This window comes from Varanus komodoensis, unplaced genomic scaffold (assembly GCF_004798865.1).
Source record: "Varanus komodoensis strain SLA01 unplaced genomic scaffold, ASM479886v1 scaffold41, whole genome shotgun sequence".
Lineage (NCBI taxonomy): Eukaryota > Metazoa > Chordata > Lepidosauria > Squamata > Varanidae > Varanus > Varanus komodoensis.
This window is the reverse complement of record NW_025335954.1, coordinates 929715-944408: the sequence shown is the minus strand read 5'-3', so window position 1 is coordinate 944408 and position 14694 is coordinate 929715. Positions and strand designations below refer to the sequence as shown.

The 14694-nt window shown below is 50.8% G+C and overlaps 1 protein-coding gene across 1 annotated transcript; it reads right to left on the bottom strand.

Annotated features, from left to right (window-relative positions):
- Window positions 1–3326: 3326 nt before the first annotated feature.
- AQP5 (aquaporin 5) lies at window positions 3327–8699 on the bottom strand. The gene is made up of 4 exons (XM_044443176.1): window positions 8337–8699; window positions 6071–6235; window positions 4780–4863; window positions 3327–3500 (listed from the first exon to the last, which is right to left on the bottom strand). The coding sequence occupies exons 1-4, from the start codon at window positions 8697–8699 to the stop codon at window positions 3327–3329; spliced, it is 786 nt and encodes a 261-aa protein (XP_044299111.1).
- Between the last annotated feature and the right edge of the window lie 5995 nt (window positions 8700–14694).

Sequence of the window (14694 nt, the reverse complement as noted above, 5' to 3'; positions counted from 1 at the left end):
GGCTGGTGACCCCTTATGTCAGTGGGGCTCCTCATCCCGGGCAGCTTTTATTCTGTGCTTTAAAAGAGCTGGTCATGGTGCTCCGTGGAGGCGAGCCAATTTGGGGGATGAAGTTCAGCACCATGGATAGCTACTACCTGGCTCAAAAGCATGCCGCAAGCTTTCTGAGGGACTCCCCTGTCTTGGAACCACCAGCCACCCCTCTAGCCCTTCACAGACTCCCCCCATAAACAAAACAAGACACTCAGGGGCTGTGGCTCAGAGGTAAAACTCCCGCCTGGCATGCAGAAGGTTCCAGGTTCAATCCCCAGCATTTCCAGCTAGGGAAGTATCCTGCCTGAAACCCAGAGAGCTGCTGCCAGTCAGAGTCTGTAATATTGGGGTCAACACACCAGTGATTGCTGCAATCTTGGTGGTATAAAGTCCAGCAGTCACACGGCTTGAGCCAGAGCTGGCAGCCATGCTGGGGGCTAGAACTCCTCTTGGCTGGCAAGGCAGGGGTTGGAGGAGTGGAAAGCTTTATGCAATGAAATACAGAGTGCCCTTCACAAGTTGGACATCATTTGGCCAATGGTTCTCAGTCCTTTGCCATGTTTTCTAAATTAGTCTGGGTTTCCTGGTTCTTGTGAGAAAATGAAAACACGCATGAGCAGTGTGAGGGTTTGTGCCGGCTAGCACTGCCTGCCGCTGCCGCCGCTTCGTGCGCTGGCCTTGCACTTCAGCAGCCACACATGGGAACTTAGGCAGAGAGAGCTCCTTGATGCACAAAGAAATCCTGTCTGGGGATCAACACGCAAGGCATTGCTACAGCGACCCACCCAATGACCGCGTGAGACAACCTCTCGCAGGTGAAACCCTCTGTAGCAAGAGAATTGCCACCTGCCTGCCGCTCTGTGGTGCTGGGCATGAACTGCGCCACAAGCCTGCCTGGATGGGGGCACAAGCTTGCTGTGGTGACTCTCCAGGGGAAGCCGCGGTGCAGAGCCATGTAAAGCTGTGCTCACAAACCAGTTCAGCTGCTGACTTCAACATGGAGCCCTTTCCCACCACACTACCCTCTCTGAGTCCCATGGACCTCAGAGTCATTGCTTTTGCTGTACAGAATCTTTTTATTGATAATAAATAATGCAATATATTACAGAAATCTAAATAATAGTACAGGTCGAAAATGAATTGCATTCATCTTCAGCTAGGGAAAAAGTGCAGTGAGGCATCGGCCAGTGCAAAAGTAGCTGTCTGCCCCACCACACGTAAGTAATAAGGCTTTGGAAGGAGCTAGCAGATATAAAATTCATTTGGGAGATTCCTGAAGCAACCGTCTTCTTTCTCCTCTTAGGCCTTGCATTTCCATGGTGCCCACCGGTTCAGTCACTGAAGTGGTCCCTAAGACTTCCTCTGTCTCTGTAGGATTGCCAACTAACCTGAAGGCAAAACACACCACTGCCTGAAAGTTTGGGGAATGGGGCTATTGCACATATGTGTTTGCTTGCTTTTGGGGATGCAGCTAAGTTTTTGACCGGATTTATATGTTACAACAAGCCACACAGTGCAAAAAGTGATTTAGTGTTGCTTGCTTGCCCCAATGCCTGCAACATGCCAACAGATGTCAGACACACCAGCAGTCCCGAGGTGTGTCCTCCCCAGCCTTCATCCCGGGAGCACCCAGCGCAGCAGAGGGGATGACAACTGCCTAAAAGCACTCACTCACGTGGCACCAACAGAGCCTCCTTGGCTTCCAGCCCAGCACAGGGCCGCTCACCCCCACCTGCCCTTGCAGGGCCCAGCTGCCACTCAACTGAGGAGCGACTTGCCCAGCTAAAGGATGAGCAGGTGAGAAGATTATGGCTGCTCTCCCCTCTGCCATAGGGGTGACTGGCATGCCAGGCCGGGGGCGGGGGATTCTCTTGCGCTTACTGCTGGATAGACTCAGAGAATGCACCTCCCCGCCCTCACCTGTTGTGTGGATTCTTGCACAGGGCAATTGGTGTTGCTCTGGGTGGACCCGGGAAACGCATCTCTTCCTCCACCTGGCAGGACCAGGATGTCAGACGCAGAGAGGAATGAGCCATCTCTGTCCTCCGGCCCAGCCTGCCCCTCAGCCATGGGGAGATCAGAGCTGCAGCCTGCAGCGGGAGGAGCCGCGCTCTCCCGGGCCTCCCTCCAGCTCGCCCCAGGAGAACCCTTTTCTCTCACCCCGCCCTTTGGCAACCCTGTCACTTCCTGCAGCAGCCAGACGTTGGCTAGGGTGACGTGCTTTTTTGTTTTTAAAGTAAAGTTGGGTTTTCCAAGCAAGAATCAATTGTGCCATATTAACTCAGCACACGTTCTGCCCTTGAAATGCAGCACCCGCCCACACGCCTGCCTTCGAGAGCAGAGCCGAGTGCTCGGCCGCACGTGGAGCCGCACGAGTTGGCAGCGCACGTGCGCAGGCACCCTCCGCAAGGAGCCCCGCATCCTGCTTTACGGAAGAGCATCCTTTATTCAAAGTGCTGTCCAGTCCAAGTCCACACCTGCTTCCTTTCCGCTTCCTTTCCAGATAGGTTGCTCCCAAAGAGCCTGTGATGAGCCTAAAAACAAGACTTCACTGTGTGGGGGCTCTCATGAGAATGCGCACAGCCTCAACACAGAACCAGAGTCAAATGTCTTTCTTCTTTCCCAGAAGCCCATATGTGACCCCATCTGGAATTCATGGCAAAATTTATACTGTATCGTGGACTGATTGTACTAAATATCTTAAAAAGCTAGCGGCAGCCATGGTTTCCTTTATGAAACTGGAGCAGATCACCTTTCCCCCAAACCTGAAAGCTCAGAGAACTGGCAGGAGGGGAGGGGGTGGCTTGCTCTGGCCCCCCACCAGGAAGTCAAAGGCACATAGCTAAGCAATGATGAAAAACCCTGCCCTGTTGCACAGGTCCACGTTCCAGGCCCAGATCTAGAAGACCTCCAAATGTTTGCAGGAGCCCAAGGGATCAAGACCCTATCCTTGTTGCCAGGTGTTACAGTTGTGTGCATCATTTGCACAACGGAGGATGGTGGAATGGACCATTCTTCGGCCGCGGTTTCCCCTGCGCACTCGCAGGCACGGATGGCCACGTGTTCACAACAGTTATTTACACAAGTGATGTCTCCCCCACTCGATAGAGTCATAGAATAGCAGGGCTGGAAGGGGCCAAGTAGGCCATCGGCCCCAACCCCCCGCTGGTGCAGGACCCCGAGTCTTCTGCACTAGCAGAACTATGTGTTCTTTGGTTTGCAAGGGATGCAGTCAGAGTCAGAGGGCACTGGGGGCGTGATGTTCATCTCCTCCTCTTCCAGAGCACTTTCATTCATGGGGAGGACATTTCCATGCTTTTCTCTTTATCTTCCCACTCTTCTTCTGATTCATAGGTACCTTTCACAATTGCTACTCGCTCATTCATATTCATTGAGTGGGGCAAGAGGAAGTAGTTGTAAAGCAGAGAGGCCAGGATCCCTCCGCAGATGGGGCCTACCCAGAAGACCTGGAAAAGACAATGGAAGGGATGAGAAACTTGAGGGGATGCTCAGACTTCTCCTGGCACCAGTTTGGCTAGAGATGATCAAGGTTATGGACCCATCTTCTGAGATATTTGTAATGCCACCAATCCTTGATTGCTCCAACAGAGCCCTCCCAATCTTGCTGGACTACAACCCCCATCACCCTTCACTATTGGGTATGCTGACTGAGGACTGATGGGCATTACAGTTGAACAAGCTCTGGTAGGTTACAAGTTTCCTAGCCCTCTCTTAACCCACTGCATTGGTGCGAATCTTTCTTTGTTCTGCTTTAAACTGAAGATTTTACAGTAAGAATTGCTGTGGAATTTTATTTTATGCTTCCAGCTTTAGTTAGTAAACCCTCCAGAAGACTTTGGTGAAAGGGCATTATGGAGATAAAATAAATGAATAAAAGAATTAGAGGTTTTGGAGCCAGTGTATGCTTTCTTTCTATGGCAAATTGTATCAGGTTACCTGCTCTCTCTAGCATATTATTTTTGCAGCTTCTGTTTTGCCTGCATCCACCTGTTGAGCAGCCACGCTGCCTCCTTGCAGAAGTGGTAGCAACTCCTGTACATGCCTGCCATTTGTTTATTAGTAATTTGTCAAAGATATATAGGGGCCATTTTTGGACTTCAGGTGTCACTTGAATTGGAAGGATGCCGTCACTGTGCTTGTCCTCGGGATGTAGTACAGGAAGGCGTGAATCCACCCACAAAGAGGCAAGGCAACTCCTCGCCTACAATTCATAACAGAAGAGCAATTTCTTCCTCTTCGGCTGGCCAGTTTAAGCCATAACACAGGAATTACAGCCAAGGTGGCCTCAGGCCTTCTGTACGGATGCCTCTGAACTTAAGCAAATCGCAGTGGCTCCTGCTTCGGTGCAACCGCTGATCAATTCTGTAGGAAGCAAAATGAGTTTTGCTGAAACTAAGCAGCAAGTATCAAGGGCATGGCCCCTGCGTGCTCCCAGGCGGCCCCCAGCTCCTCACGCAAGCAAAGTTGCATGGCAAATGTGGAAGTGCCCAGTTGGACTCCGAAAGGCAAGAGAGTCTAAGAGAAGCAAAAGCAGTTTTCATCAGACTGTTTAAATCTTGAGGGGCGTTCTGCATGGCCCAAGATTTTCCAACTCAATGTGTCTGAGATCCCCAGTCGAGCTGTGATGGGGGTGTACGGGAGGGTGGCCAAGCTCTAGCTCCCCTTGCTATCTTGCTCGGTGGGGACTGTCAGGCACCCCAAGGGGAAACATTCGATGCGTCTTACCCAGTGAATAGGGGTGAATCGTTTCATGACAACAGCAGGCCCAAAAGACCTGGCAGGATTCATAGAGCAGCCCGTAAAATAAATCTGTGGAGGGAGGAGGAAACAATGTGAGCGCAGCAGCTAAATTTTTCTAGTAACCGCATTGTGGCTTCCACCTGTCAACCCATCAGCTTTTCTCCCTCCTTCCCCCGAAGTGTCAACTGCAGATTTGCCCTTTATCTGGCACCTTCCATGCCAGACTTGTTGCATTGTCTTGGAAAATGCCGCAGGGAGTTCCCTGCAGTGGGTCACTGCTAAAAAAGTTTCCTGCAAAATGTTTGCTATGAGCAGAAAAGGGTAGAAAGCACATGCCAAAGAAGAGGTGCCGTCGGGGGACAGGAATGGGGGCCTTGCTTGCCCCCCATGCTCACAGAGGCAACTAGCGCAGTGTGGGCTGGTGGTGGTGATGGGGAGTCAAGTCTTCTGATTCCTACTGATTATAACTCTTACCCAGAGCCTTCACTGCACAACAGGGACTTTAGGTTAGAGTTGTTATTCTGATTCAGCTTGCTTTGTTTTCTCTTCTGGTTAAAAGGAGCCGGTCGGTAAGTAGCAGGGGTGAGGAAGATCCTTGGCGCATACAGCTCTGTCCTCAAGTGGCACGTGATCAGAAAGGTGCCAGGTTATTTTGTGCTAATTAAGCCAACGGTTTAGGGGCAGACCACTTGTCTTCTCACTCAGTGTTGCCAAACTGACTTGCAAGGGCTTTTCCAAGGCTTCTGGCAGGGGTGAGTCTTCCCGGCTCTGCTTGGAGATGCCAGGGGCTGACTCTGCCGCCTTCCACATGCAGAAGAGGTGCTTTGCCTTTGAACTTCAGCCCCTCTTCTCTGCCTCCAGTCCTAGACCGTGGCTGTCAGTTTGAGCAGACAACATTAGGCTACACAGAGAAAGATCAAGAGCCTGTGCAGCACAGGGGTGAGAGTCTTGGACTAGGACCCAGGAGGTCCAGGTCCCAGCCCCCACTCAGCTGTGAGGCTCACAAGGTGACTTTGGGCCAGTCACTGATGCTCAGTCTCGCCACCTACTTCCCAGGGATGCAGTCAGGCTGACATGGGGAGGAGGAAGATGGTGGAAACTGCCTTAGGCTCCTTGGAGGAAAGCAGGGAGGAAATAAATACAGTGATAAACAAGAGCCCCTGCTCTGAGGTGTCTTGAGGGTCCCCCAGTGTTAGGATCCCTCCCTCTCAATCTCCCTCCCTCCCTCTTGCTTTGTTTTTGCACAAAAGCTGGGCGCCTTAGTAGCAACACTCACCCCAACCAAGTGGCCCAAGGTGACAGACAAACCGATGGACAGAGCGGGGGAGCCCACATTGTCGTTTCGGCGGCCGTCGGTCGAAGCGAAAATGCACATGACCAGCTGGAAGGTGAGGATCATCTCCACCACCACTGCCTGGCCCGCGGTCGTGTTGTTGCTGAGCTGTCAGGAGGGAAGGTGCAGAGGGTTAGCCAGCAATCATCCCGCGTGTTCCTTAACGAGAGGAAGCTGACATGTGACATCGAGGGGAGCCACTTCAGGAGGGCAGAACTCGCAGGAAAGGCCTGCAAGGGCTTTGTGGATTCCACTGGATTCCAGACGGCAACCTGCATTTTGAGCTATTCTGTGCATGCTGCGGGGAGGGGGGTTACCTCATGCAAAATAAACAGTTCAGTTCATGGAGCAGCAATAGAACCAGCTCTGAATTTTATTCCACCTGCCGAAATAATGACTACTGTGGAAAAAATACATTTTTTTTTAAAGGGAAGAATCCATCCCTCTGTCTATTTTCATCTCCCTTTCATTTCTTGCATTTCTCACCCCTTTCTTGCTGATGTCACACATTATCTGACTGACCCAACAGCGAGATATTTCCCCCTTGGCTATCAGTCTGTCTATTTCCAAATTGCCTTCAAAGCAACTGCTGCCTGTCAAAAAGCACTGCAGGTGGAAACTGTGGAACCACCGGGAGCAAATGCAAGGATGTTTAAACAGCCTGCTTGACCTATAAATGCATCTCAAGCTCATATTTCCCACAAGAGATTTTGGCTTGAACTGCAGGCATTCGGGATCTAGCTTTGATGGGGTGCAGGCAAAGAGATGTGTGTCTTCTGGGCAGGGACTTTGGATATTTGCAATGCAGATATATCAGGTTTGTAATGCAAGTATAATCAATAAAGCCCTGTGTGGTTCAGAAGGCGCATCTGCATTACAAAGGCCTCTCCTTAGCTTTCTCTTGTATGGGAAGGATAATTAACTAAATTGCACTGAAGCGGCTCAAGGGGGCAATTTCATCCTGATGAGCGGAACATGAAGTCCTTAGTACTGTCTCTGCACCACCCACATGCCAACTAAACAGTTCATGTGGCTGCAGTAAGACAGGTGCTGCTGCAAACCGAGGAAATGAGGGGCTTTGTGGACACCCTTGGCCCTTTCAAAGCACCAGGTAACCGGTGTCCACACTGCAGTTCCTCTCTATGGCAAGTTGGTGCTTCTTACAACAGACACCTCATATTTGCAGCTGCTTTTAATTCCGACCCACATGCTCTTCCAAAGCAACCTTCCCCAACCTGGTGCCGAAGGCCACTCTGGCTTGGATATGATGTGGGTTGTAGTCTGACCCATCTGGAGAGGACCAGGTAAGAGAAGGCTGCTCTGAGTCTGCACCTGCTCCCAGGATCCTCCTGGTGCCAGCTCAGCCGGGCTGCCCTCTTTTGGGCTCATCCGTCAGCCACTCAAGCCAGCACTGAGCCCCCTTTGGCCAAAGGGCATCATGCTGGATTGTGAGCTTCCACAAGGACCTCAGGAAACCTGCATGCAGAAGTGGGGAATGCGGCACGTCCAGAGGAGTCGCACGCATGTGCCTGCCTGCCTCCGGTGCATGCATGCTCACTGAATGCTGCATGGCCGAGTCCCCTGGTCTTGAAGCACAGCCTTTCAAGCAGCACACAGAGCACAGTGGGAAAGCCCCATGAATTGTTCTTCCTGAAAAGATCGATGCCTTGTGCACAGCACAGCACAGCACAGCACAGCACACACTCCTCTGCCTGCCTTCCCAGGAGGTCTCAAGGCGAAGGACAGCTCTGCAGCACGGCACATGGGAAGCCATGTAGGAGCATTCCAAAACATCCCCAAAGCCCCCTAAAAGACACCCATAATCCCGGACATTCCCCACCAGCACCTCCCAATCCTTCTTCAGTGGGCAAAGCTGGGGTTACAGATTCCTAACTTTCCTAAAATTGATCCACTCACCGACTTAGTATATGAGCAGCCTCTGGAAGAAACGTAGCTTAGTGAATTAGTCTGCCACGCCACAAACAGCTGGGTGCATCTGCCATGTGAGAGCCTATCGTACTCTGCAGTGCAAGGCACAAGCGGAATCTCCTGAGCCAGAAGCCAGCTGGGATCAGAGTCGCTGCCCCTGAGCCTTAGGTCTCTCCTGAGATGCGATGCCCCTTACGGGCATGCCTGAGCATTCGAGAACGCCTCCGCGGAGGTGCCCAGCTGAGAAGCCATCACTTCCCCAGTCACAGAAAACACTTACCCCATTGACAGCCAAGTTGCCACGGGCATTGCTGGGAGTCACCCCATAAAGGATGCCTGCGCCAGCAATGGCCCCCACCAGCTGGGCCGCGATGTAAAACAACATCCGGAGAAAGGAGATCTGGTTCCCCACGAAGAAGGCGATGGTCACGGCTGGGTTGAAGTTGCCCCCGCTGATGTGGCCAAACGCCTGCACCATGGTGCCGATGGCCAAGCCGAAAGCCAGGGCGATCTGGAAGACAGTCGGCAGGGCCGAAGGCCACTTGAGGGCTGAGCCCAGGCCGAAGAAGACAAAAATCATGGTGCCTAAGAACTCGCAGAAGACGGCTCGGAGGAAAGCGATGGTGCAGACCTCTTTCCGCATGGTGGGTGGGAGCAGGTGAAGTGGCACTGGGAGCTTGCAGGTTTCTCCTGTGCAAAGGATCTGCGGGCTGTAGCAAAAAAGGGCCCTACAGATATATATATTCTGCAGGTGTAGCAAGGAGGGATTGCACAGAGGGGAGGGTGGGGCCAAGATGCTGGCCAGGCCTCCTCCTCATCCCTCCCCGCCTGTTCCTGGGCAGCTTGGAAACTTTCCATCTTCAGACAACTTCTCAACCTCCCTCTTTTGTAGGCTTCCATTTGGGTGCTGAGTTTCTTTTTTTCTCCTCCAGACAAAGGGGGCCCTATTGAATGGCCCTGCTGTCATTAAGCAGGCACGATCTTGCATAACGACATCGAGATTAGCACCTTGGCAGTTCACCCTGCCTCCTGCCTTCCGATCCCGCACTTCACCATTTCAAAAAGCAAAGAAAACCTTTTAGGGCCGTCATGTATGATCCCTTTAATATGCCTCGTTCTTCGCTGCTTCTTTCTCTTCCTGAGGAGGGGGAAGTGGTTGGGCAATCACTGTGCAGAACTGGATCCACCAGTGCACCGAAGTTTATGAGCATCTCTTGATCGCCGGGGCTGTTGTGCATTTGCCCTGGAGAGCCGGGAAGCCAACCTGTTTGCCCTGTGTGCCTCCTGGTAAAAAGCTAGGCAGCTTGCAAGAGGGCTGTGAGCACAGGCGGCACCTTGGAACCCGATGCGCCGCAAACCGCGCCCGCAGTGTAGGGGCTCAGCACAAAGGGTTCGCTTGGCTGATAGCCTGGGGAAAAGCAAACCTGGGAGAAGCGCGGCACCGGGAGCACTTGTGGGCTTCAAAATCAGAGAGTGTCTCCAGCTGCTCCAAAGGCAGCAGCTTCCTTCTAACCCAACAGCTGGGTTATTTCAGCTGAAGCCGGCTGTTTCCTCGGGAAAATCTTCTGCCTGTGCTTGTCTTAGCATCTGGGGGACGTTTGCACAGACTTGCAGGCTGCCCATCTGGAGAGGAGCATTTCGTCGCGGTCTTTGCTTTGCAGAAGCCGGGTGGGGGGCGTGTGTGTGGTGTGCCAGGTGTGAGAGAGATTGATAGGGGCCCTGCAACAGTCTGGGGATAGGATCAGCTGAACCGATGGAAACCGAAGGGAGCAACTAAGATCTAGGATTAGGTTCTTGCCTATTGATCTGTCCTAATTAGGAGGTTTGTGCAGCAGATCCAGAGGAAGAGATGATGCAAGGAGAGTGCATTTTTTTCTCTTGTTCTGCTTCCCTCATCTAAATCCCCTGCAAGACTACACCTAGGAAACACGGGGTGCCCACAACGGCAACATGTCTCCTGCCGAACTAGTAACAGGTGTACATGACAGCAATCTGGACTGGGGAAAAAGCACGGAGGGGCTTTCCTGCACAGCATCACTTCCTCCGCCTTCAAAACTGCGGCAGACAGCCACTGCGGTATTCCTTTGTGTGCACAGGTGTGTGTGCACAGGTGGGTGTGCACAGGTGGGTGTGCACATGTGTGCTCATTTTGAAGAGGGAGATCCTCCTGGCAGGTTCTCTGTGATGTGTCTGGTTTGATCCTGAGAATACACACAAATGTTTATATTGGAATTGCTCTTCTGGCAGTGAAATATTTGACATTGGTTGAGCTGACTGGTGGGGTGGCATGGGATATTCAGGTGTACAGGGAAAGAAACGGATCGCAATTTGCCTTCTGTGAGGGTAGGGAGGTTGTCAGTTTGGCTGGGATTAAACTCTCATAGAGGGGCTGAGATCCAACTGTTTCTTTGCTAAATTATCTATCACTTAGGAAGTATATCCTCCCAACATCAATCCTGTGAGGCAGGCTGCCAGAATGCCCATTTTACAGATGAGGAACTGAGGCTGAGCAGCAGTGCTTAGTCAATACTGCACATCTGGTGCCTGAACAAGAACCTGAGCTCACGACTCCCAGATCCAGCAAACCAAGATACGGGACAGAAGATGAAACAGATGGGATGGGAAATGTCACAGGCAGAAGAGGACTAGAATGGACATGGGGAGGCCATAGGAGTTTTTAAACTGAGAGAGGATGGTAGCACGAATGTGCCTGGCAATCCATGAAGGGCCAAGAGAACAGATTTGACAAAATCTGCCCATCCCTGATCGTTAGTGGGTTGTGTATGGTTCGAGAGAGTGGCTGCAGGTGACCGCACCAAAGGCAGGCAGCAGGTGAGCACCGATGACGCGGCTTGTGCAGAATGCCGATCGTGTGCCAGAAAACACATGCCTGACTGCTGCTCCACTCTAATCTTTTCGGAGCCCTAATGCTGAGCAAGTCGACAATGCTCTCACAGTACAATGCTAGGAATGTCAGAGCAATCGGCAAAACACCCAGATGAGTTTGGATTTCATGAATCTGACCCACAGATTCCACAGCCGCCCAGTTTTACCTGAGTTGTGCAGATTCTATGAACTTAGAAGGATTTAAAAAAAACCTTTCTGTAATTTTATACCAATTTAGTCCTAGACAACACAACTGGACTACGTGTATACTACTATACAGCATATAACTAGTCTAGGTTATACCAAAACAATCAAAACCAACCAAAAATCCGGCTTCCCCTATAGTCTGAAGCACAAAAATGCATATTGCTCACAATTTTTGAAGGACAGATTTGTCCAAGGATGACTTTATTATTTATTTATTTATTTAAAACATTTCTATGCCGCCCCATTTGCCGAAGCCTCGGGGTGGCTCACAACATAAATTAAAATATAATACATTCAAAATATAAAACAAATTAACAATATAAAATAAGTCGCCCTGGCCAAACACATGTGAACACATTTGCACAAAGCCCAATTCTATCAATGAGCAGCTGATGGAAAGAAAGGTACCTGATCATCAGCTAAGACAGACTGATCAAATTTTGCAAATTTTACACTCCTATAGAATACATGTCTCTGTGTGCACAGTATAGGTGGAATCTGCACAATTCACACGTTACTGCTCTATGACTAATTTTGCCTTCTTTTCATCAAGGCTGCCTGCCTTCTGCTTTCCAGCTGGCAGGAGACCGAGATATAATGGCTCCAAGAGATCCTAAAGATGCAATGGTAGAGCAAGTTTGGCGCGCTAGATTAGGCAGGGATGTTGAATCCCTTTCAGCTCATGGGCTAAACTTAGCTTTGGAGAAACTCTCAGGATGGGAAACTGACATGCAAAAGCCAGGAATCCTCTAAATGATCAGTGACCAGAGGAATGGGGAAAGGGGCGGGCTAAGGAACTACAGAGAACATTCTTAATGGTCTTTTACCATCTGTTGGACTGTTGCAGGATAAAATGTATTTTATCATCTGGTGGACATTGCAGACCAGATCGGTGGTCCTGTATTTGTGGAACTCCCTCAGTCAAGACATGAGTTTAGCCCTACCAGTGCTGGTGGTTAAGTTGACTTTGAAGCCACCTTTCCTTTGAGCTGTTCTAATTACGATAAAATGCTGAATGGTCTCAATGGCTTTTCATTGCCACTGAAAAGTTTTGTGATGGTTAGATTCTATTGCTTGTTTTAGAGTGTCACCCTATACTGTTTTACTCAGAACTAAGTCCCTGTTGAAGTCAATGGGGCTTACTTCCAAGTAAGTCGTATAAGATGGCAGTTTGCATTGTCCGTTCTGGTTCGTCCTATGTCCATTTTTTAAAAAACACACAAGCTCTGTTTGCAGTTTTATGAAGAAAACTGTGAAACTCGGTAAGTTCTTTTCCAAAACCTGGTGCAAAAACTGAGCCGGTCCTAATGGCACTTCTTTTGGCCTTACTCAGACTCTGTTCCCTGCCCTTGACCATCAAGAAGAGCAGCGGCGTTATCATGGAAATGGAGGAGGCTGGTAGGTTAATTACCCCTTCCCTATGGAAGTGAAGCTGCCGGACAGGTTTGCATGTCGAATTAGGAGGATGGGGCAAATAGGTCGCTGGAAAGCAGCTTGCAAGCCCAGGTGCCTGTAACAGCTGCTGGTTCTTGCCAGGGGTGGAACTGAGGCCGGGATACGCCCAGTGACTCAACTAGGCAACACAATGTGCACAGGAGCACAGAGTCCACCCATTGCCACCCCAGTGCAACATCCTGCCATGGGGTAAAGTCAGGCCCGTCATCCCCCCTCCCAGCCTTTTACACCCCTTGCAGTGTTGGCAGTGCCTGCGTAATCCTGACGAGAGGACTCAGAGCAAGCGCTGTGCGTACAAGGGCGCACGGAGCGGAGATGCCTCTAGGATTGCTCACGCAGGCCAAGCAGCTCACCTGCTGCCGGGTCATCGGGGAAATGAAATCCCCTGGCCTGGTGGCCAGTGTGGCCTGAGGGAAGTGTGACCCCAAGGAGGGCGACCTGGAAATCCATGCGTGGCACCACGGTCTCCCTGGCAAGCAGCAGCCTTCAGATCTTGCCTGCTCCTCGTTCCTGAGAGAAAGGGAAGAGGGCCAAGGTGGTGTGCGCAACACTGCGGGACAGGGAGAGAAGTGGACCTTTCTGAGTCCCAGGTGGGCACAGCTGGGGCTTCCGAAGAGAGGTCCTCTGGCCTTGATGCACAGCTGCCTCCAACCCTGTGAGGGCCCGCAGTCTCGCCAGAGGAAAAGGGACGAGCGGGGCTGCAGGCTGGAGGCACCCAATGTGGGCGGCAGCAACCTGTGAGGGTGCATCAGCGACTCGCTCTCTGGGGAGAAATGGCGGGTGGGGGCAAGCAGGCCAGGCCCTGGACCTTCTCTTGGGGATTCCCACCTGCTCACCTCCTGCTTCTCCCGCTCTGCAGTTGCTGTACATGCAAAATTGGCCAGCATCACCAAAGAAGAGGGCAAAGGGAGATGAAGAGGCGCATAACGTGTGCACATACTAACAGATAGGTCTTGATTAGGGATCTAGACTTGGAATTTTGGACGTAATCACTATCATGTAAACAATACATCTCATCATGCAGACCTGCGGCCCTGTTTAGTCTGCAGGCAAAATCCCAGCAGCCTTCACTTCCACCAAGTCATTTGCACAATGCAGACTCCACATATTTCTTCCTCTGAGCCTGAACCCATTGTGAATAAATGGGATTCATGTTGTAGACAGCCAGCATGGTCTGGGGGTTGGAGTGCTGGACTAGGGACCTGGGAGAGTCAGGTTCTAGTCCCTAGTTGGCCATGAAGCTCCCCAGATTACTTGGCCACTCATCATGGACTCTTAGCCCAACCTTCCTCGCAGGGTGGTTGTCGTGAGGATAAAATGGGGAAATGTAAGTCATGCTGGCTTCTTCACAACAGCAAAAGGGGTGACACATAAAAGCAGTGTAATAATAATCATGGATGAGAAATCAATTCTGATAGGTTTTAGCCCTGAACTTTGATGTAGAAATTAGGCTCCCTGCCCCTGCTATGACTGTATGAATGCACCAGATAGCAGCATTTCACTGTATGGAGGTGCAATGAGAGGGGAAGCTCAGCCTGTTGAACTTGTGCCTGTTAGGCAACTGATTCAGTCACAAGGCCCCTTTAAGAGAGGAGTGAGGAACAAGGGGGCACCCTATTATGGAAGGTCAGAAAAGTGATCAGGACGTTTGGATGAGACAGGAGGTATCTTTCTTGTCCAGAATCTCTGTCCCTTGCTAAAAGTCTTCAGTAAGAACCTCCTTGAGACATGCTGCTAATAACAAAATAATCAACAATCAATAAACAAATAAAATGAGAGATGGACACTGAAGCCAGAATCCACATGTGGGCTTATGCTTATACATTGCAGACTGCATGAGTATTTCAGCTGCCTTTAGATGATTCCAATTGTTATCCATGATTAGGAGATTAAAGTAGCTTGGCTCCTTTCTAGGCGGACAGCAGATCAAAAACTTGAGGATAGCAAATGAATGGAAGACATCTGACAGCAACTTTCTTGAGAGGTTGAGAGACTTTGAAAAACAGAACAATGTGTTACAAGGCAGCACCACATAAACAAGAAAAGAAATGTTTGGGTTAGCCATAGGTACATGGTTCCATTCTGATCTA

What these genes read in the sequence shown, in the direction of transcription:
- AQP5 (XM_044443176.1), bottom strand. Translation starts at nt 8,699, where the DNA reads ATGCGGAAAGAGGTCTGCACCATCGCTTTCCTCCGAGCCGTCTTCTGC. An exon ending in GCAACTTGGCTGTCAATGGG is followed by an intron (nt 6,236 to 8,336) that starts GTAAGTGTTTTC and finishes CCCTCCTGACAG; the next exon opens with CTCAGCAACAACACGACCGC. An exon ending in CCTTGGGCCACTTGGTTGGG is followed by an intron (nt 4,864 to 6,070) that starts GTGAGTGTTGCT and finishes CTCCCTCCACAG; the next exon opens with ATTTATTTTACGGGCTGCTC.